General features: G+C 33.9%; 2 protein-coding genes across 2 annotated transcripts; one reads left to right on the top strand and one right to left on the bottom strand.

The window, feature by feature from the left end:
• Positions 1–4,090: 4,090 nt before the first annotated feature.
• LOC124363624 lies at positions 4,091–5,002 on the bottom strand. Its single transcript, XM_046818883.1, has one exon. The coding sequence runs from the start codon at positions 5,000–5,002 to the stop codon at positions 4,091–4,093; it is 912 nt and encodes a 303-aa protein (XP_046674839.1).
• A 2,646-nt stretch (positions 5,003–7,648) lies between these two features.
• On the top strand, positions 7,649–21,042 carry LOC124362898 (coronin-7-like). The gene is made up of 7 exons (XM_046817773.1): positions 7,649–7,861; positions 8,348–8,486; positions 14,347–14,553; positions 14,983–15,118; positions 16,527–16,666; positions 18,386–18,469; positions 20,408–21,042. Exons 1-7 carry the CDS (start codon positions 7,653–7,655, stop codon positions 20,414–20,416), a joined length of 924 nt encoding a protein of 307 aa, XP_046673729.1. The 5' UTR covers positions 7,649–7,652; the 3' UTR covers positions 20,417–21,042.
• The last annotated feature ends 262 nt before the right edge of the window (positions 21,043–21,304 follow it).

Here is a 21,304-nt window from a genome sequence, read left to right as displayed (position 1 = left end):
TGAAACCGCTACGTGTCTTCTGTTGTTGTTTTTGTTCACTTATCTTTCAGACTGTTAAGACATTCAGTTCCACAAACTGACAACAGCAATCTTTGTGCTTTGTTGTACAGTTTGTTTTATAAGGTTATGTGATATTGTATAACGTTCATACTGTATTTCATAAGGTTTTTATTATGGATAGGGAAAATAAAAATAAAGGTATATAGTTAACTATTACATTTTTCTTTATATTTGGATAAAGGTTCATTATTATTCTTATGATTTGGTTCAGATTTTTGTAGCAAATTATGATAATGATAATGATAATGATTTATTTTCTCAAAATACATTACAGAATTGTACAGAAACCATGTTTACATCCAATATTACCATAATATCTACTAATGTACAATAGAAATACAAATATAAAATATACGTTCTAATAGAGAAAATAACTAACCTCCAAGGCAAAGCCTGTGTGGAGGAAATTAACACACAATTTTTCCTAGAGTGATGGCTAAATCTTCTATTTAACATAAAATATATAGATCCAAACTTTAACTACTATATGTATAATACATTAACTAATATATAAATTTCACAAAGTTGTTACTAGTGGAAAATTAGGAGCCTATAAGTTTCATATAATACAATTTAATTATGCAATAAGCCAACAAAAAGCATAAAATGTTACAGAAAAAGAAAAGAATCTCTACAGAATTTAAAAATGATTACTTAAAAGATTTTCTTGAAACTTAAACATAAACACACAAGAGGAATACAAAAAGTCCTTGAATTTCCACATACAATTTCGCCATGACATACACAAAAACCTGAACAAAAAATTCAAAATTGGCAACTTATTGAAATATGGCATCGCTGTACATATAACTAATCTATTAATTAATTCTATTGCAACTTAAATACATGGAAAAAAACACATGGTAAAATACACACACATCATAACCGAACCAATTTACTATTTACTAGCAAAATAGAAAAATAAAAAGCTATGTTACCTTTCTAGCTATTTACAAGTAATAATTCATCAATATTTTCTATGCTTAAAAGCCAAGACCTCAATCTAGAATTGAAGAAGGTTAAAGAGTTGGCATTACGAATTGATATGGGTAATTGGTTAAAAATTCTTGGAGCTAGGAAGCTATAAGTTTTAGTAAAGTAGGTATTAGCTGGTCTAGGCACATACACATCTCTTGCATTACGTAATTTAGTCTTATACACATTCAAGTGCGTATTGTTTCTACTACGATTAAAAAACAACCTTAGTACTTTATAAAACATACATATGTCTCAAGGGTAAAATTTTTAATTGACAAAATAACGGAAAGGTCGGATCTGTTTTGTTTTTTTTTCAAAATTTAATCTGATGAATTGTTTTTGAGAAATAAATAATGTTTTAGTACTTGTTACATAAGTTCCCCCCCAGCAAGAGATTCCGTACTCTAATCGGCTGTGTACCAATGAAAAATACAACATTCTCAACAGATCATCATTACATATATTTCTTAGGAAAAAGAAAAGCCGCAGGACATTATTAAGTTTTTGTTTTAGATTAAAAAATATGGGTTTTCCATGTTAGTTCTGAATCCAAAGTTAGACCTAAATACTTGACACTCTCTGCAGGTTTTACCTCTACACAGTTAGTGCTGCACGTTCTACAGCAGCAAATACAAGTAATGCATTTTGAAATAATTTTAATTGGAAAATCTACTTTCCCCCGTAAATTAAAATTTATGTAATTTGTTTTCGTAGGACTTAAAACCAAATTGTTTTTTGTAAACCACCATTGAATAGCTTGCATATCCAAATTAATATTTTCCTGAATATCACTCCACTTATCATCAATGTAACATTAAAGCAGTATCATCTGCAAATGATGTGACTTGTCCATGAAATTCTGCGTTACAAAGGTCATTTATATATATCAAAAAGAGAACTGCCCCTAACACCGATCCTTGTGGAACACCGTATTTAATTTTGCCCATTTCACTAAATACCCCATTTATTCTGACACACTGTTTTCTATTTGATATATAACTCTCAAACCATTTATAAATCACTCCCCTTAAACCACAATTGTATAGTTTAGTAAGCAAAATTTGGTGATCTACCATGTCAAAAGCCTTTGTGATATCCAGGAAAAGACCACAGACTTTTTTTCCATCATTAATACCTTCTGAGACTTTTCCCATAAATTTTAATAGCGCACTTTCAGTATCCATGCCTTGTCGAAACCCAAATTGATTATCACTGAAAAATTTAATTTTTTCAAGAAAGAAACCGGTCAATTGCTTCTTCATTAATTTTTCAATTATCTTGGAAAATGATGATAATAAAGATATTGGCCTGTAGTTTCCACTTATCAGTTTGGAATCTTTCTTGTGAATTGGAATTACAACTGCTTCCTTCATTTTATCTGGAAAAACGCCCGTTTCAAAACTTAGGTTAATTATGTATACTAATACATGAATAATTTTGTTAGAATATCTTTTAATTATTTGTGAGCTAATTCCATCTATTCCTGGCGTTCCGTTTTTAAGCGAATTTATTGCATTATATACATCTTGTTCTAAAACCGGATATAAGAACATTGATCGAGTTGGAGATCTCTCTGTAAAATAGTTTTTTTAAATTCATAGTATAAAAAATTGTGAGGCTTATATTGTTTTGTACTAAGCTTTTCAGCAACCGATAAAAAATAGTTATTAAACTCATTAGCGACAACATATGGATCATTTTCATAGGTGTTGTTAACATTTAACGCAATGTTGGAATTAGTGATGGATTTTTGTCCAGTGATTTTCATTTAAAACTTTCCACGTCTCTCTAGAGTTACCTTTGTTTGTTTCAAAACGTCGGCGATAATAATTACTTTTTAGCAATCGAATATCTAACTGTAGCTTGTTTCTATATTCTTTGAAGTTTCGTTTAAGTAATTCATTATCAGGTTCCTTATTAAGCCTTTTAAGTAAAAGGTTTCTTATTTTTAATACGCCTACAAGTAGATTCATCGATCCACGGTTTTAGTTTAACTATTTTAGTGTTTTTTATTTTTAATTAAATCTTTGCTTTTATTCAATATATCTTGAAAAATACTATAAAATGTGTCAAATGCATTTGATGCGTTCTGTTCATTATATACTGCACTCCAGTCAGCATTATCAAGCAATGAATTTAGATAGTTATGATTTACGCGATAAGAGGAGTTGGCCAGTTGTGCGACCTTGGACCGAATTATCCTTCTCTCCACGCACCCAAACAGCTGATAAACAATGATCAGTTATAGCACAGTCAATCACAGCTGCTTCGACTGTAACTTTATTTTTGTTTCTTATTCTAACAAGTAAGTGATCAATGCATGTTTGTGACTTATCTGTGATTCTTGTAGGAATATTTACTAAAGATTCTAATCCATTACAAGCTAAGGTAATTTTTATATTCTTCAATTATACAATTGTCATCCAATAAGTTTAAGTTTATGTCTCCTATAATAATTAAGTTATTGCATGATTTTACATCTTGAGTAGATGTGTAGGCTTTAAGTTCATCAATAAATATATCCGCAGGACTGCTGTTGCAACCTATAAATACTAAGTAACTTAAAATAGCATTCATACATTTTAAAAGATAACTCTATCACATCAGCTGAATGAAATACAACATCAGACATATTTATAACAGTAAAACTATTGTGTACAAATACAACCACTCCTCCAGCTCTATATTTTTCATTAGTTTTGTAGTAAGATTTATAATTTGGAATTTGATAAAAATTTTTCTCAGAGCTATTTATCCATATTTCTGTCAGAACAATTAATTTTGGAACATTATTTAAAGTTGACAATTCAGCTAAAAATGTGTCAAAATTCGCCCTCAAACTCCTTATATTCTGGTGGATTAAAACAAACCCAGAGTCTTTGTTAACAAAATCTATGTCTTCATAACATTGAGAACTACTTTGCATTTAATATAAAGAAAACAAAACAGTACTTCTAAGTATGCAGCTAATAAGTAGTTTAAAAACACAATAGCAACATAAAATAACTATAACATAACTAATATTTGAACAGAAAAAGTCCAATTACATTACTCACAGTTTCACCAGGTCTGCTTGGCATGTCACAGTTGACACTGGGCCATTGTCTTCTTTTCTTAAAAATATTTTTCCACCCCTCACCCACAACCACTTGTAATGTTTCTGGAGCTTTACCTCTCTCGCCATGGCAAGCAATCTCCTTCTAGCCGGTGATAAGGATTCATTAATATAGACTGGGATATCTGACTGCATTCCCAGATGCCTAGTAGAAAGTTTCTTCCCTTTCCTCTTTTGCAACATATTTTCAGCATCTATTTTTCTCACAAACTTAATTATGATGCCTGGGGGCCTATCTGAACCTGGCCTTTTGCGTAACAAATGACAGTTGTCAATCATTTGGTCAGTTATCTCCATACCAAGAGCTTGGCCTACAGATTTTACATGATCCATAACATTATTATCAGTTTCAGGTATCCCATGAATTTCAACACAGTTTTTTCTAGAGTATTGTTCCATTTCATCGACTTTATTTTCTAAAATAGAGACTCTATCTTTTAGTTTACTGTTTTCTGCTGCAAGAGTGTCAATTAGTTTCAAATAGTCATCTACTTTCTTATTGTTTTGTTTTACTGCCTCTGTGTTGTCATCAATCTTACTGTTCAATAATTCATAGGAGACATTTAAATCATTAAGCGAATTTTTGTACTCACTTTTAAGATCTTCAATAGCTTTGATAACATCTTGCAGTGAAAGATTTCCTTCTGTAGCCTGAGACTCCAGCCGTAGACTGCTGCGCCTAGTTACTGCACAAGGCTCACACCTCCACACTATATTTTCACTTGCTAGATATTCAATGTCTGCTTTGCTTAGCCTGACACAAGACCCATGAAAGTCTTGAGTACAATCAGCACACGAAACTTTGAGTCTTTTTCCTAGCGGATGGTTGCAAACTTTACAATTGGACATTGTAGGTTAGCTTGTATAGGTTAGGTTTATAGGTTAGGTTGTAAGGCACAATTATATTGTACATCTATAAATATTTGTAATATAAAATAAATTTTTAGCTAACTAGCATATTATCTAAGTATTTAATTTGTTATAAATGCTGAAAAATAATTGTAATATGTCAATGGCTTCAATACTTGAATAAATAGTATTCTGCAGAAAAGCTACAAAATACATACACCATTTTGGCCTGGTCTTTTTCACAATACCAGACCTGCAAACCCTGGTTACTTTTTTTATAAAAAAAGTCAGGAGCTAAGTCTACTGTGGAATCTAGTAGTAGATGGTCTACTTGAGGACCTTACTAACAATGGAATCTATGTCCAAGGATATGCAGACGACATAGTCCTTATGGTACAGGGAAAATATACAAATGTTGTTTGTTGATATCATGAATACCAACCTTCAACATGTACACAACTGGTCTCAGGGAGAGGGACTGAAAGTAAATCCCTCTAAGACAGTAGTTGTACCATTCACTAGGAAAAAGAAACCTAGAGTCTCTTTCTAGGCTGAAACTCGCATCCACACAGCTTGAGTGGGTCAAAGACAGTTAAATATTTAGGACTGACTCTAGACCATAAGCTAACGTGGAATGATCATCTTAACAATATCCTGCACAAAGCAAAGTGGGCGCTCATGACGCCAGGAGACTTGCAGGAAATCTCATGGGGCGTAAAACCCCATATAGCACTATGGCTTTACAAAGCAGTTGTAAGGCCTCAAATTACTTATGGTTACATTAGTCTGGTGGACAAAGGTGAATCAGGTAACTGCCAAAGCCAAGCTTGAAAGCTTACAAAGGCTTGGCACAATCTTTGCAACCGGAGCATTCAGGAGCAGTCCCTCAGCGACCCTCGAGGTGGCTTTAGGACTTCTACCTCTTGATGTCCATATAAAAGCTGAAGCGCGTAAGTCAGCTTATCGGCTGATGGTTGCTGGCTTGTGGAGGAATGGCGCGTCTAACGCGAGCATGGCGCCATCACTGAAGCTGTAAACCCAAGCGCTATTCTCGAAATGATCTCCGACATAATGAGAACGGAGTTCGTATTCAATAAGCCATTCTCTGTTGACTTCTACTCCAGAGATGAGTGGAAATTGCAAGATAACATCCCAACAATAAGAAAGAGCTTTGTCTGGTACACGGATGGCTCGCTTATTAAGGGAAGAACTGGATATGGAGTGTTTAGTCAATCCCCTAGAACTGCCCTTTGCGGCAGTTTGGGTCGGAACTGCTCCATATTTCAAGCCGAAATCTATGGTATCCTAGCCTGTGCCAACCTAGGCCTCACCAAAGGGTACCAGGGAATGAACATCTGTATAATGTCAGACAGTCAGGCAGCTCTTAAAGCTCTTGACTCCAACAGCATTTCATCCAGGCTTGTGTGGGAGTGCTTTAACACTCTCTGCAAGCTTGGATCACGCAACTTTGTGCGTCTTGGCTGGGTACCGGGCCACACAGGCATAGGTGGCAACGAATACGCCGACAGGCTTGCCAAAAGCGGAGCAAGCATGCCATACACCGGTCCAGAAACCGAGTTGTGGTATAAGCAAGTCAGCCGCTTACCAAAGTATAAACAAATGGTCCAGGAAGACACACCACTTGCGGTGGCAGAGTCACCAAGGACAAGCACTCGGCAAAAGACTGCTCACTGATTCTAGCTCCGGCTTCACCAGATGGCTGATGGGGCTGGGCAGGGATCGGGTTAAGCAAGTGATTGCCTTGATCACTGGACACTCTAGGTTTACGAAATGAGGACTCGGAGTGTAGACTCTGCAATAAGTCTGAAGAGACTGCAAAACACATAATACTGGACTGTGAGAGACTGGGAGCAAGGAGAAGGGCTCTTTTCGGTGATAAACAACCAGGCGACGAACCAGATGCTAGTATCGGGGAAAAGCTTCTTAGCCTAATTAAGGGCACAAAAGATAGGCTTACCCCTCTAACATCAAAGGGGCACACAATAAGCTCAGGTTGACGTGTGAGGATCTGTGAATCCACCCCAATACCCTAAAGCAAAAAAAAAAAAAAAAAAAAAAAAAAAAAAAAAAAAAAAAAAAAAAAAAAAAAAAAAAACTATTACATTTTTCTTTATATTTGGATAAAGATTCATTAAATTCTTATGATTTGGTTCAGATTTTGTAGCAAATTATATTGTACATCTATAAATATTTGTAATATAAAATAAATTTTTAGCTAACTAGCATATTATCTAAGTATTTAATTTGTTATAAATGCTGAAAAATAATTGTAATATGTCAATGGCTTCAATACTTGAATAAATAGTATTCTGCAGAAAAGCTACAAAATACATACACCATTTTGGCCTGGTCTTTTTCACAATACCAGACCTGCAAACCCCTGGTTACTTTTTTTATAAAAAAGTCTGGAGCTAAGTTTTGTCAAACATTTGTTGGTCCTGAAAGGTTGAACTAAAAACCAAACTATATATATTGCCTGCTTCATACCAGCACTCACTACTGTTCTTTTATAAACTCGTTCTTCACATAGCTTTTCAAGAACTCATAAGTATTGGCAAAATGGCTGTAAACCAATGTGTGCTCTTTAATGGTGGCTATCACCAGTAATTTAAAAGTTTGCATTTTCTCAATGGTTATAATTGTGCAGATGTTTTCTCTGAGCTGGTCATCGTGTGGAAACATGCTTGCCACAGTGTGTAAGGATTCTGTGCTGAGAGTATATCAACCTCGCAGCTCCACCAGTCCTGTAGCAGAGGGCAAAGGTCCCGTGGGATCCCGAGGTGCTAGGGTCACTTGGGCCCTTGATTCTTCCTTCATTGTTGTCACAGGATTTGACAAGTGAGTTGAATACTGTAGACGAAATACCAAAACACACAATCTGGTTCTTAGTGGATTCTGCCAAGAAAACTAGAAAATAGTTTATATTGTTGGTATGACAAAACTAATGTTTTCCATCAAATTTTCAATTTATTTTTATGTGTATGCAAGAAAATATGGTAGTACCAACCTGTGTGCCAAATGATCTCTGGATGCGCTCATAATTATCTTTCACAAAAGGAATGAGGAAATAGAAAAGATGCTGTAATTAATCAAATAAAATTCATTTATCATTCCTTATCTTTGTTCTAAATGATTTTTGTAAAACAATTTGCAATTAATTTACATGAATAGCCTATCTTCTTATGCCAGTACATATATGGTTCTAATTTACCGTAATACAAATAGTATTTTTACAATATTTAAGATCATTGACATTGAGTTGTAAGTACAATATCAAGAAAGTACAGTTATTGCACATGTTGTAATAAGAATGTGTTCTATCAGGGTTTCAGAGAGGCAGATCATGGTATACAAGAGAGAAGACCTGAGCACTCCCCTGGCTACTGTAGGCCTTGATGTGTCTCCTGCCATCCTGATCCCTTACTATGATGAGGACAGCTCAACTCTCTTCCTTACTGGCAAGGTACTTATCGAGGCCTAGAATTAAAAGATAATAAACAATCAGATTATATTTACTCCTTTTAATGTTAGATAATGTGAGGGTATGTACACATGTGGGATATTCGGCAATATAAAGGTAAATACATGGGCCAGATATTTGGCTATATGAGGGTATTGTACACATGCTGGATATTTAACAATATGAAGTTAAGCACATGGGCCACATATTCGGCAATATGAGAGTATGCACATGGGCCAGATATTTGGCAATAAGAGGGTATGCGTATGGATTAGATATTCTGCAATCTGAGGCTATGTAGAGAGGCCAAATATTCAACAATATGAGGTATGCATCAGGCCGGATATTCGACAATATTTGGGTATATACAAGGGCTGGATATTCAGTAATATGAGAGTACATAGGCTGGATATTCGGCAATATTAGAGTACCCTAGCTGGATATTCGACAGGAACTTGGGTGGATCTTTCATGGCTACTGCCAGTTTCATAATTAACCCTTTGAGTGCCACAGCGTCGCTAATTTTGACGGTACGAAAAGTGCATAAAGTGCCAGCGTCGCCAATTTTGACGTTTCGTATTTCGATAATATTTTGTATAGTACAAGATTATTTTGGCCAAATAATCAGACGGCTGTATTCAATAGGTTCCAAACTATCAATAAACACGAGTTTTATGTTGTTTCTCTACTATTTTATCTGTGAAACTTATGTTGTTTGGGTACTTATCAAGAAGCCACTATTTTTGGACGAGTTTTCCTTATCAGGGACAAAATAAATTACAGTATAAAAAACAACTGACTTTATTTAACCTATTTTGTAATTTACAAGTTATTACGACAATCAATTAAATCAAAAACTATAAGAACAACGTTTCATTATTCGAAAATGTCAGGTCATTCGTGTGTCTATTTGGAGATGATTTGGAGATAGGAAGTATGACTCATCAAGTATTTTTCGATTCATTATGGAAGAAGGAACTTATAATGAAGTTTATTTTGATCTCTGATAAGGAAAACTCGTCCAAAAATAGTGGACTGTGATAAGTACCTGTAGATGATTCTGTCTTCCAGTCACGCGACGTAGCGGACGACGAGTACCGTGTTGCGTAACAGCCTTTCTTGTTGTTTTATGTGCCAATAACCAAGCATTTGAGTAAATACAAAATAAAATAGTAACTTATACAGTATTTTACTATATTTCTTTACAAAAGTAATGTATGATTTGAGTTGTGTTCTAGCGAAAAACGTGAATTTTCAATGTAAATATTATTAAGGTTATTATTTAGTAAATGTAAACTTTTATGTAAATATGTTAGCAAGTATTTGTTTCTAAATGTACTAATCATATTTATTTGTGTTGTATTAATGTTTTATTAGATTTATTGAGAAAACTACATCATTACTAAGTAATTTCTAAACTCTGACAAATGAAGTACAGTTTATAAAATGTCGGTACCGGGAAGCATTTTGTTAATGCATATAATGCCATGTTTTTAAAACTCTAGAATAAGATATTATACGTGGGTTTTATTTAGAATCATATGGCCTTTATCATGGTATAAAGAAAAAAAATCTTAAAAATACTGTATACACACAAATTAGGTCAAAACTTAACTTTTTATACAAAAGTAAAAAACTTTTTTTATAAATACTGAAATTTTTATATTTTTATAAATCAAATTTTATTTGTAACGATATGTATCATATTCTGCATTTAATAAGAAAAAAAACAACAACAATATGATGGAAATCTGTTTGGTAGTTATTTTACAACAGCTTTTTTGTCAAAAGTTTACAAATATGCGAAAAACAGCGTAGCACTTTATGCATATGCCTTCGGAAAATACTCGTGGCACTCAAAGGGTTAATGGTAGAATGCTAGAAACAATTTAGTGTTACGGCATTATATTACCACATTTCAGTTTGTTTCAACTTGATTTCTTTACATGTTTAGTGATTCTTATTAATTTATTATAAGAGTACTGTACTGTACTGTAGTGATGTCACAGGTCTGAGTTATGGTTTCTCCAGGGTACAAACTTCCAACACAAATTAAAGTAGGAGTAAATTCAGACTTTCAGGTCTTGTATTTGAATATACAAGGTTTGAAAGGTAAATCCTTAGCCCTAGAAAGTCTATTACCCAAATAATAATAAAATTACGTTTTATCTGTATTTCAGAGCACTGGCTAAATGAGAACGAATCAGAATTTTCTTTTCCCACAGGCTTTTACTGCTCAGCGGTATTACAGCCGAGTGGTACAAAGAAGGGGCGGAACACTTATTTTTGCCCGTAACGATACTAACACCAAAAAACTTGACACTAGTGCACTGTGTGAAGAACTAAATTTTGAAGTGTCCGCAAGTAATTAATGAAGATTTTTTAAAGTTATTATTGCATCATTATACCATTCAACATCAGGAAAATCATACAAATTTCTAGAATATATACAAAAATTTCTTAACTTTTTATTATCCTGGCCTTCCTATACAGTTATTATAGGAGGAGACCTGAAACTCGGCCTTTGATGTCCACAACTAATAAGCCTACAGCTAAACAATTTCAGAATATCTTAAGGCAATTCAATTTTTTATTGTGTAAATAAAATGCCCACTAGGGGTAAAAATTGTTTAGATAACATATCTATAAATGCTAACTTAAACAATAGAGTAGAATGTGAGCTTTTTAACTGTCCCTTTTCAGACCGTGACGGTTTGATAATAAGTGTGCCCTTTAAAAACCAGGAATAACTCCAGGCTGGAGCAACCAACTAATGCTGGTTTAACCCCACAGTTGGTTCTTACGGACAAAAGTGTCCAGTTGCTCGAGGAACACTTAGCCACATTACGATTGGGAGCTATATCTCAGTAATAACTTAAATGCTTGTCAAAACTTTAAAGTATTTTTTGAAATCTTTATATAGACAGTTTAAATAGTAGCCTTAAAATAAAAAACAGTAAACAAAGAAAATACAAAAAATCAAAATAAACATCAGTGGTACACGGGGTGAACTGGCCTCGATGAAAAATAAACTGTTATTCTATAACAGCCTTATTAAAAATAGTCTTAGTCCTAATGATGATTTGGTAAACCAAATGAAAAAATCTTAAATACCAATATCGAACAGCTCTTAAGAATGCAAAATTAGCATCGAATGCTCAGTATATTGAAAAATAGTAGCAACAAGTGCAAAGCTGCCTGGAATTTTGATTAAACAGAATAACAATTCAACTCCCCAGTCATTCCAAGTCTAATCTCTCACCAGATGATTTTAATAACTTTTTTATTGAATCTGTTAATGGTATTCAGAGAAAAACTTGTTAAGACTCCCGTGACATTCGATGATCTTCTAAGTAGGAAACAAATAAGTAAAGCTAACTTTAATTGGAACTACATTACCCCCCAAGATATTATAAAAGCAGCAAAGAGACTTAACAACTCCAACAGTAAAGACATTTATACACCTTTCTAACAGCGTTTTAAAAAAGATAATTCAGACAGTTTCCGTTCCTCCAGAATGCTGCATAAACAAATTTATTGGAAGAAGGTGTATTTCCTTACCAGCTCAAAAATATCTCGGATATGTCCAATATACAATAAAGGGCCAGTAAGTACACCACAAAGTTACCGCCCTGTATCAATACTACCAATATATATCCAAAATTGTTGAAAATAATAGTATATGACCAGCTTAGTATGCATCTTGAAGTAAATAACTACCTTAATGTAACACAATTCGGTTTTAGAAGGGGGATATCAACTGTAGATGCAATAGATAAATTAGTACAAGAAGCCTTTCAGGCATTTGAAAACAAGGCCTATGCTCAGGCCACACTCTGTGACCTGAGCAAGGTCTTTTGATTGTGTCAATCATGACTACCTCTTAAATAAACTTAAGTTTTATGGTGTTGAAAACCCCCCTTTTAAGTTTTTTGAATCATACTTTACAAAATAGAAGTCAAAAAGTTTCTAAATTGATGTATTTGGTCCCAAGAACTAAAAGTCAACCTTCGGTGTACCTCAGGGATCAGTCCTAGGACCTCTCCTCTTTTTAATATCAATAAATGACCCTCCCTGATTTTATAAAAGCCAGAACTATATTATATGCTGACGACACAACTCTGGTGAATTCCACTGCAGACATTAATGCTTTGGAAGAATTAACTGAAAACCGCTCTTCAGGGTGCCACCAACATGGTTCAATGCCAATGGATTTCTTCTAAATCAAGATAAAACCCAAAAAATTATATTTAGTTTAAAAAATAATATCCCTGAGAATCCTGATTACCTTAATGCAGTCAAGTTTTTGGGAGTGTTTATTGATAACCATTTAACATGGAGCCAACACCATTGACTCGATTAATCCAAGACTAAATAGAATCATTTATCTCTTGAGGAGTCTCACTAATAAAATCCCGGAATCGTATAACCAGAACAGCATATTTTGCATATTTTCAGTCAATAATGCGTTATGGGCTCATACTCTGGGGAAATTGTAGCAGAATAGGAGAAATATTAATACTCCAAAAAAGAGCCTTAAGGGCTTTAACAAATTCACAAGAATATGAACATTGTCAACCCTTATTTATTAAAATGAAAATACAAACAGTAATTAATCTATATATTTATGACTTAACCCTATATGCAATTAAAAATAAAAGTAGTTTATAAATATAATTATGATATTCATAACTATAACACAAGGAATAAGGATAGAGCCCTCCCTCATAGCGTTTTCTAGACTGAGTAAATGCCAAAGTAGCCATACCATTATATCTATGAAAATTTACAATAAATTAAAGGTACTTATGGATAAATATCCAATCCTGCAATTTAAAAACAGTTTTATAACTGGCTATTAGAAAATCCCCTTTATAAACTAGATGACTTTTTTTGTCATTGATCCAATAGACTTTTAGAACTTTTGCACGAGGCCTGTTACAAATCACCATTTTTGTTAATCATGTTGTGCTGGTCTTTGCTTGAAGGATGTATGCTTAGCTGATGCGGAGAGAGGCTGTTGTTGACGGAGTATTTGATGGGTACTGTTTGGTATTTATATTGGATAGTATCAGTTAAATGGAGGGTTATTATGTTAAAATCATTATGTTGATTTATGCAGGGAATTTTATGGATTTGGATTTTCACAAGGTGTAATCTTACATAGTATTTTGTTATGTAAATATTTTTTAGGTTGTAGTTAACATATAATATTTGTAATTTGTAATCCTTTTTAATATTGTGTTTGATTGATTATAAAATACTGATTGACCATGTTTGAATATGTGATGGACTCATGACTAAGCTTACTTAGCAGCTAAATGACATTGTCAATGATCTTTTGTGTGATTCTTATGGCAAATAAATATTATTATTATTATTATTATTACTGTATTATTATATTACAGTTTGTTTTAAATTAAGTTTGTACGTATGTTATACATACAATAGGATGTACATGAATATGAGATCAGATCTAGCTGTAAGATGTCACATGATCGAGAAAACTGATACATTTCCTATCAAAGTTAGCATTAATCTCCTGAATAATTTGAGCATGTCTTTTTGTAGATCGTTGATTATAAAATTTAATATAATTTGTTATTGTTATCAAGCAATACTTTTAAAATATATTTGAATTTATGAACAAACAAAATTGTAGAATGTGAATAATTTACTGATTTACTTATAAATTACTATTTGTGATGTCTTAAGGCAAACAAGTGCCGTATAATCCATACTGACTGGCCAGAACTACTTTTCTAAATTTATACTTGTTGCAAATTTGTGAAAATGTTCAAATTCTTAAGTTCTTGTTAATTTTTGTTTTTGTTTGTACTGAAATTGTTTTCATTGGTATCAGGGTGACTCTACAATCTATGCATTTGAAGTGTGCTGTGAGCCTCCATTTCTCTGTCCACTGAGCCACCACCGCTGCTCCTCGCTCCACCAGGGCTTATCCTTCCTACCCAAGAGATCATGCGATGTCTCCATCGTGGAATTTGCCAAGGCTCTCAGGCTTACCAACACCACTATTGAACCTCTCTCTTTCACTGTCCCCAGGATAAAGGTAAATAATGGAATATTGTTTTAAACTCCAAATCCAGTTTATTATAACCATTATCATTAAGCTGATGGCATTATAGTGTACCTGCTGTGATGTAGTATCCAAAAAAATCAATCCACAAGGTCTTCCCCTGATGAGAAAACTACTCTCATTCATCCTTAAAGTATATTGTGATTTATAAATTATTAAATAAAGTTAAAGTAAAAATAATTTAGAGATTATTCAAGATTCTGTAATCTGAAACTATGTTTTATTATTTTTTAGTCCTAATGTCTACACTTGTTATCACTATTTAATTTTTATTCATAAAATTACTTTAGGCATTACTTTTCTTAAACTCATCAATAAAAGTGAATACCTTGTGTTGTTAAAGCTTTCACCAAAGAGTCCAATGCCATTTGCAGTCAAAGACATTGTCTTCTCTGTTTCTAGAGTGACCTGTTCCAAGACGACCTGTTTCCACCAACTAAAGTGACGTGGGAACCCACAATGACGGCGGCCCAGTGGTTCAGTGGAGCCAACTGTCAAGCTAGACGAATCAGCCTAAAACCTGAGGGCATGGATAACTGTGAGTTGTATTTTGTCATGGATTTAGATATAATTTCGTAATTCATTATAGAGATGTTTCAGGGTAAACAGTCCAACACATTTTCTATTCTAATATCCAGTAGAAGAATTGTTTAAATCTTGATAATGTAATGTAAATGTAACATATACAAGAGTTATGGGACATATTATTGAAGTGAAAACTTCTTTAGGCGCGTTGAGCGTTTTGGTAGAGGGTAAAATCCTCGGTTCGCGTCACCGACATGCTAATGATACTAACCTGCATGAAAAAGTCAGTCTCGCTGTGTTAAAACTGTCCCGGCGGAGTATGAAAACAGACTGCGAAAATCAGTGACCTTTACGGCTTCCTCTCGCGATTTAAAAGTGAAGCCAATGTCGTTCAATTCTGTAAGATGCGTCAAATTAAATCTCTTAATATTGGCAATCTATTGGTTACATTTTTAAATATTAAAAAAATTTCGAAATAATTTTGATTATTGTTTACATTTTACATAGCGTTTACAATGACAAGAAAAAAGTAGTAAGCAAGGATTTTTTTTATTTTTTGGTCAGACAAAAATTTGTCAGCGAGAAAGTTGTGTGAAAATAGATGAATATTTTTTTTTGTAATTTATCATTTTTTTATTGGAAGTTTAGTTTAGCCTGTAGTAGCGTATGAAGTGATGAGTGAACGTTTCTGCCGGAACTGTAGTTGGCGCATTGGCTCACTGATACCGTATTAACTCAATAAATTAGTTTATTGTGCAATAAAAATAACTTTACGAAAGAACCAAGTTAATTTAACTAATTTATTAGTTTTAAAAATATTGTGGGTTTAATTGTTGTTGCAATTATATACTTTATCCGTAGCAATAACTGTATTATTTACAACGGTGTTCAACTCACTGTTGTTCACTCGGTGTTTACTCACTTGTATTCTATGTTTAACTAACTATTAATATTGAGCAATTACAACAAGTATAATGATTGCATTGAACTTTTTTCATTATAATAATATTCTTTAATACTTACAGTACTTTTTTATTAAGATATTGTTAAGATAATTGTATATTAATTATTTTTTCAACCACTTTGTATTTATATTTTGTTCATGATTTGTTTAACCCATCATATGTAACTAATAAATAAAACATAAAAAATTTCATATAATTTTTGCATATAGTTTTAATTACTCTCAACTTAATAGTTCCGTTTTCACTTCTATCGGCAGTCCCACGACTGCTACTGTTTTTTTTTAAATTTTACTGTCCATTCAAATGAAGTATAAATCAGGTTTTGGTGTTTGCAATGTAATGAGTAAAGCAAATTGTTAGATAGAAGTATTGTAGGGAGGATATGGACGTAGACATAGCTTTATATTAAAGTTAATCACCACTCATACAAATGTACTCATAACAATCTCTGTGCAGTGTCAGAAGCACAGGGTGCGGCAAGTGTGTCTCCCAGCAGCAAGGAGCCAACAAAGCAGACCCAATCACAACCACAACCATTCAACCGGCTGGCGTGGACTCCTGATCTTGTAGCTTCAACTAAGCAGAAGCAGGAACAGGTAAACCAATTTTTGAAGCTTGTGCCCTAAATCCTATTACTAGTATAAGTATTTTTTTAATGAGAAATATTATTGACAGTAATTTGCTTAAAATAATAGCAATGCTGCAGAAGTCATAATTTTGATATTTATATAAGAAAAGAAATTATTTTCTATTTATTTAAATTTTAGTATAGTCAGTATATTTGGATATACATGCACCATTATCGAATATGATTTTGGCAATATGTAAATGAAGATTTATGTACAATTTAAAGTCTGTAGGTAAAATCGTTCTGAAAATATTCTGTGGATAGTTAGCGTGCGTAAACGCTAAGCCTAATCCCATAGAGGGACATGCGTAGAAATGAAGTTACATGCAAAATTTCAAGCCCATAATAAGTTATTTTAACCTAGCAGAAAGGTAATTATAATTTGGATATTTACACTTTGTCATTTAAATACCCAAAATAAGGGTATTTTTAGTTTTTGAGTTTTATACAACATTTTTTGTTGTTTTAGTGAAGTGTTGAGCAAACGAGGATTGAGACACTGTCATTTGATGCTTTAAATTGAAATTAGCAATAATATTTATCACTTTTAAATGGACAAAAAATAAACATCACTTCTAGGTATTTTTGGGTATTTATAACTTTGTGTACTGCTATTGGGTTTCTTGGCTCTTAAAATGCTTTTTGATGGTACTTTTAACTTAAAGTAAGATACAATGTTGGACAAAACTTTTTATTTTTTTATATATTATGTTAAAGTATTGAATAAGGGTGGTAGCATATCATTTCAGTGGTATTGTACCTGAATATACTCTTAGCAAAGTACCACTAAGATTAAAACTAGAACCTAATTTGATTTGCGAGTTAAAGTAGTCTTGTACAAAGTTCTGCTGTAATTTAAGGTAATATAATGAACTGTTCGGGATAACAAATCTCTTACAAACTTTTATCTAACTTTTTAAATATTGGAATAAATAAATAAATTAAAAAAAAATACTTTCAAAATAATAATTAATTAATTTACAAAACTTTACTTTCAAAACTGTATTGGTTTAAATTGTAACTAGAGCAGCAGCCTGTACAAAAATAGTCCGATGAAGGCTGGTGAGTTTGAATCCTCCCTTTAAACCTGCACCCAACACCGTTACATTAAACAAACATCATCAGCTGTTACCGTAAATAATTATGTGTAAGTTTGATTTCATTCATCTTTTTGCAGACAACATGTAAATCAAACAGACAAGAGTATACGACCATAGGCAAGTCTTTAATGGGAACAGGTGGTAGTCTCACCGTCTCAACTAAATGTATTAAACTATTTGCAGACAACATGTAAATCAAACAGACAAGAGTATATGACCATAGGCAAGTATTTAATGGGAACAGGTGGTAGTCTCACCGTCTCAACTAAATGTATTAAACTATTTGCAGACAACATGTAAATCAAACAGACAAGAGTATATGACCATAGGCAAGTCTTTAATGGGAACAGGTGGTAGTCTCACCGTCTCAACTAAATGTATTAAACTATTTGGTATGGGCTGCTCTAGTTACTTGTTATAATCTTTTATGAATTGGAATTTTACCTTTCAGAATGTGTTCTTTGGGAGCTTATAACAGTGTTACTGGTGTGCAGTGGTGATCTGCAGGTATTCTATAAATAACGGAGCATCTTTGAAAACATGTCACTTCTCACAGTTGTTTAGTTATGCAAATTGTCTTTTCACAGATCCAGAAGTCTGTCAGTAGCAAGGTGGAGGTGAACATGAAGCTGGAGCAAGACCAAATGGAGGGAGTGGATGAAAGAGAATGGGTGGGTATCTCCAGTTAAACCACAATTGACAGGCTTCAGCTAAACAACAGCAAAGCAAATTAATTATAAACTCTTTAAAACGTAAAAACAAATTAAGCTTTACATGTTAAATTGATAAAAAAAATTAAATCTATTGATTTAATAAATTAAATTTTTTAGTATAATCTTGCAGTAATATCTTGCTTGTTCGGTAACCTTTTAATTCATTAGTTATTTTGTTCTTAAACTTTTATACAGCACTATCTAATTTAAACAAACATTGCCCCAATTAACAAATAAATCAGAGTTGTAATCTCTGAATGTTTCATGTGAGCAGTGGCAGACTGTGTATTGTTGGCATATATATCAGGATCATATACTGATTCAGTCTTGCGCACTACAATCAACGAACAAAATGGAGCATTGCCGGGCGGGTGTCATTTGAAACAGCAAGGGATTATTGCCGGATGTCTGTCGTGATATCAATGGAGCATTGCCGGGTGTCTGTTGTGATAGCAATGCATCATTGCCGGGTGTAACAGCAAGGGATTATTGGCAGGTGTCTGTCGTGATAGCAATGGAGCATTGCCGTGTGTAACAGCATGGGATTATTGCCGGATGTCTGTCGTGATAGCAATGGAGCATTGCCGGGTGTCTGTTGTGATAGCAATGCATCATTGCCGGGTGTAACAGCAAGGGATTATTGGCAGGTTTCAGTCGTGATATCAATGGAGCATTGCGGGGTGTCTGTTGTGATAGCAATGCAGCATTGCTGGGTGTAACAGCAAAGGATTCTCATTCGAGAGCTTCAATCCTGGATAGATCGTGGCCACGGGGAGATAGATTTCTACCTGTGTCAGTTCCTGACGGGGCACGGTTACTTTAGGAAGTACCTCTACAGGATGGGAAAAGTCAAGTCGCCCCGGTGTGCTTACTGCCTGGAGGAAGATGATGATGTTCATCACACCTTCTTCGCTTGCGGGCGCTTCACCGAGGCCAGGCAAACGCTCGCCACCACAGTTGGTGATGTTACGGCAGAGACCATTGTGGAGATGATGCTGCAGAATGAGGACGCCTGGAATGCAGTCACCACTCATGTACATGCGATCCTTCATCAGAAACGTGAAGACGGATGTCTGGCTGACCCCTAGCTTCCGAAACAAGTAGTTTAGTCCTGGTTGGGACATAAGATACACGGACCAGGCAAGATGTCATCCGAAAGGGTTCCGGTCTGGGCTCTCCGTGGCCTGTAGGGGGTTTAGTGGGTAGTCCGCAAGGAAGTCCTACACTCCGTGTGCAAATGCATTCCCCCTACGTAAAAAAAAAAAAAAAAAAAAAAAAAAAAAAAAAAACAGCAAGGGATTATTGACAGGTGTCGGTCGTGGTAGCAATGGAGCATTGCCTTGTGTAACAGCAAGGGATTATTGCCGGATGTCTGTCGTGATAGCAATGGAGCATTGCCGTGTGTAACAGCAAGGGATTATTGCCGGGTGTCTGTCGTGATAGCAATGGAGCATTGCCGGGTGTAACAGCAAGGGATTATTGCCGGGTGTCGGTCGTGATAGCAATGGAGCATTGTCGGGTGTAACAGCAAGGGATTATTGCCGGGTGTCGGTCGTGATAGCAATATAGCTACCTCATAGTGAGAATAGCTGGTGACCAGTTAAAATGCCTCAAATGTAATTTGACTATTTTCATGTAAGTTTCAATAGTAGGTTTAGGGCCTAAAGTTGGCTAAATAAAAGTGAATAGTATAACCTAAAACTCATTAGACTAAGAGTATCATTAGTTTGTCCTGAAAGGGTTAATTAAAAGAAAATGTTTTCCTGGAAATTATTTACATTTCCTTAGGTTTACATTATTTCACTGACTACAGAATCTGTATGAACAGTTGAGTTAATTTATATCTGCTATTAATTGTAAAGTTATTTATCTTGAACAATTACATTTCTGTTTCAGGATGAGTGAATCAGCACTAGGATCAGAAAGCCTACAAAAGACATTTGCAACGAAATCTTTCACTAGCTGAGTCATCAACTTCAGTTGGCTTGTACTTGGTTTGTTAATAGTCTTGTTTTGCTTTTAGTTATGAAACCTGTTACCTTTCGTTTCTATCTGCAGCATTCCGTAGTGCCATAGCCCGATGATATTAGTGCTTGCTGATATTTTATTTTATGGTACCTGAAATTAGTTGTCCTTGAAATTGAACATTCCTGCAATGTTTGTTGTATGAATTCTCTTACAGTTTTCATCTGTTTGGTCCATTTGATGATCATACTGCATTTATTGATTAGGACAATACTTTAAAAGTATTATTATAATATTGTTGCTCAGTTTTTGACAAATAATTTGGCGACAGAATCTTTTTTCTATCAAGTACAAATTTATAAAATGACGATTTAAATTATTTGTACATTTGCTTTTCGATTGGAAATCTTTTGTACAACCCTATGTTAGAAAGTTATAGATAATTTTTTTGTAAATTAGCCAACGTAAGAAGATAGTAAATTTATCTTATAAATATACATTGTATTAATTGATGTACATATTCACTGTGTATTCAAGTATGCAAAGAAATATAAATATGTAATATCCCCTGCCTGGAACAAGAACATTTTTGCAAGAAGATCCTTTATCGTAAAGGAAATCTGGGGAGTGGAATACACAGTATAATACTCATAGACTAACACTTACCTACCGTTCTACTTTTCCATCATCTGTGATTTTTTTATTTTGTTTTTATTATGCTTTTGTTTATTACCTCCGTTTTACTGTAACTTAACTATCTAGTCTCACTTAAATTATTATTGTTTACAGAAATGCTAAAATAAAATTAGCTCTGTTTAAAGTTTTTGT

The sequence above is a fragment of the Homalodisca vitripennis genome, chromosome 5 (assembly GCF_021130785.1).
Source record: "Homalodisca vitripennis isolate AUS2020 chromosome 5, UT_GWSS_2.1, whole genome shotgun sequence".
Classification (NCBI taxonomy): Eukaryota; Metazoa; Arthropoda; class Insecta; order Hemiptera; family Cicadellidae; genus Homalodisca; species Homalodisca vitripennis.
Note: the sequence above shows the minus strand (reverse complement) of the source record. Positions and strands in the feature narration are given on the sequence as shown.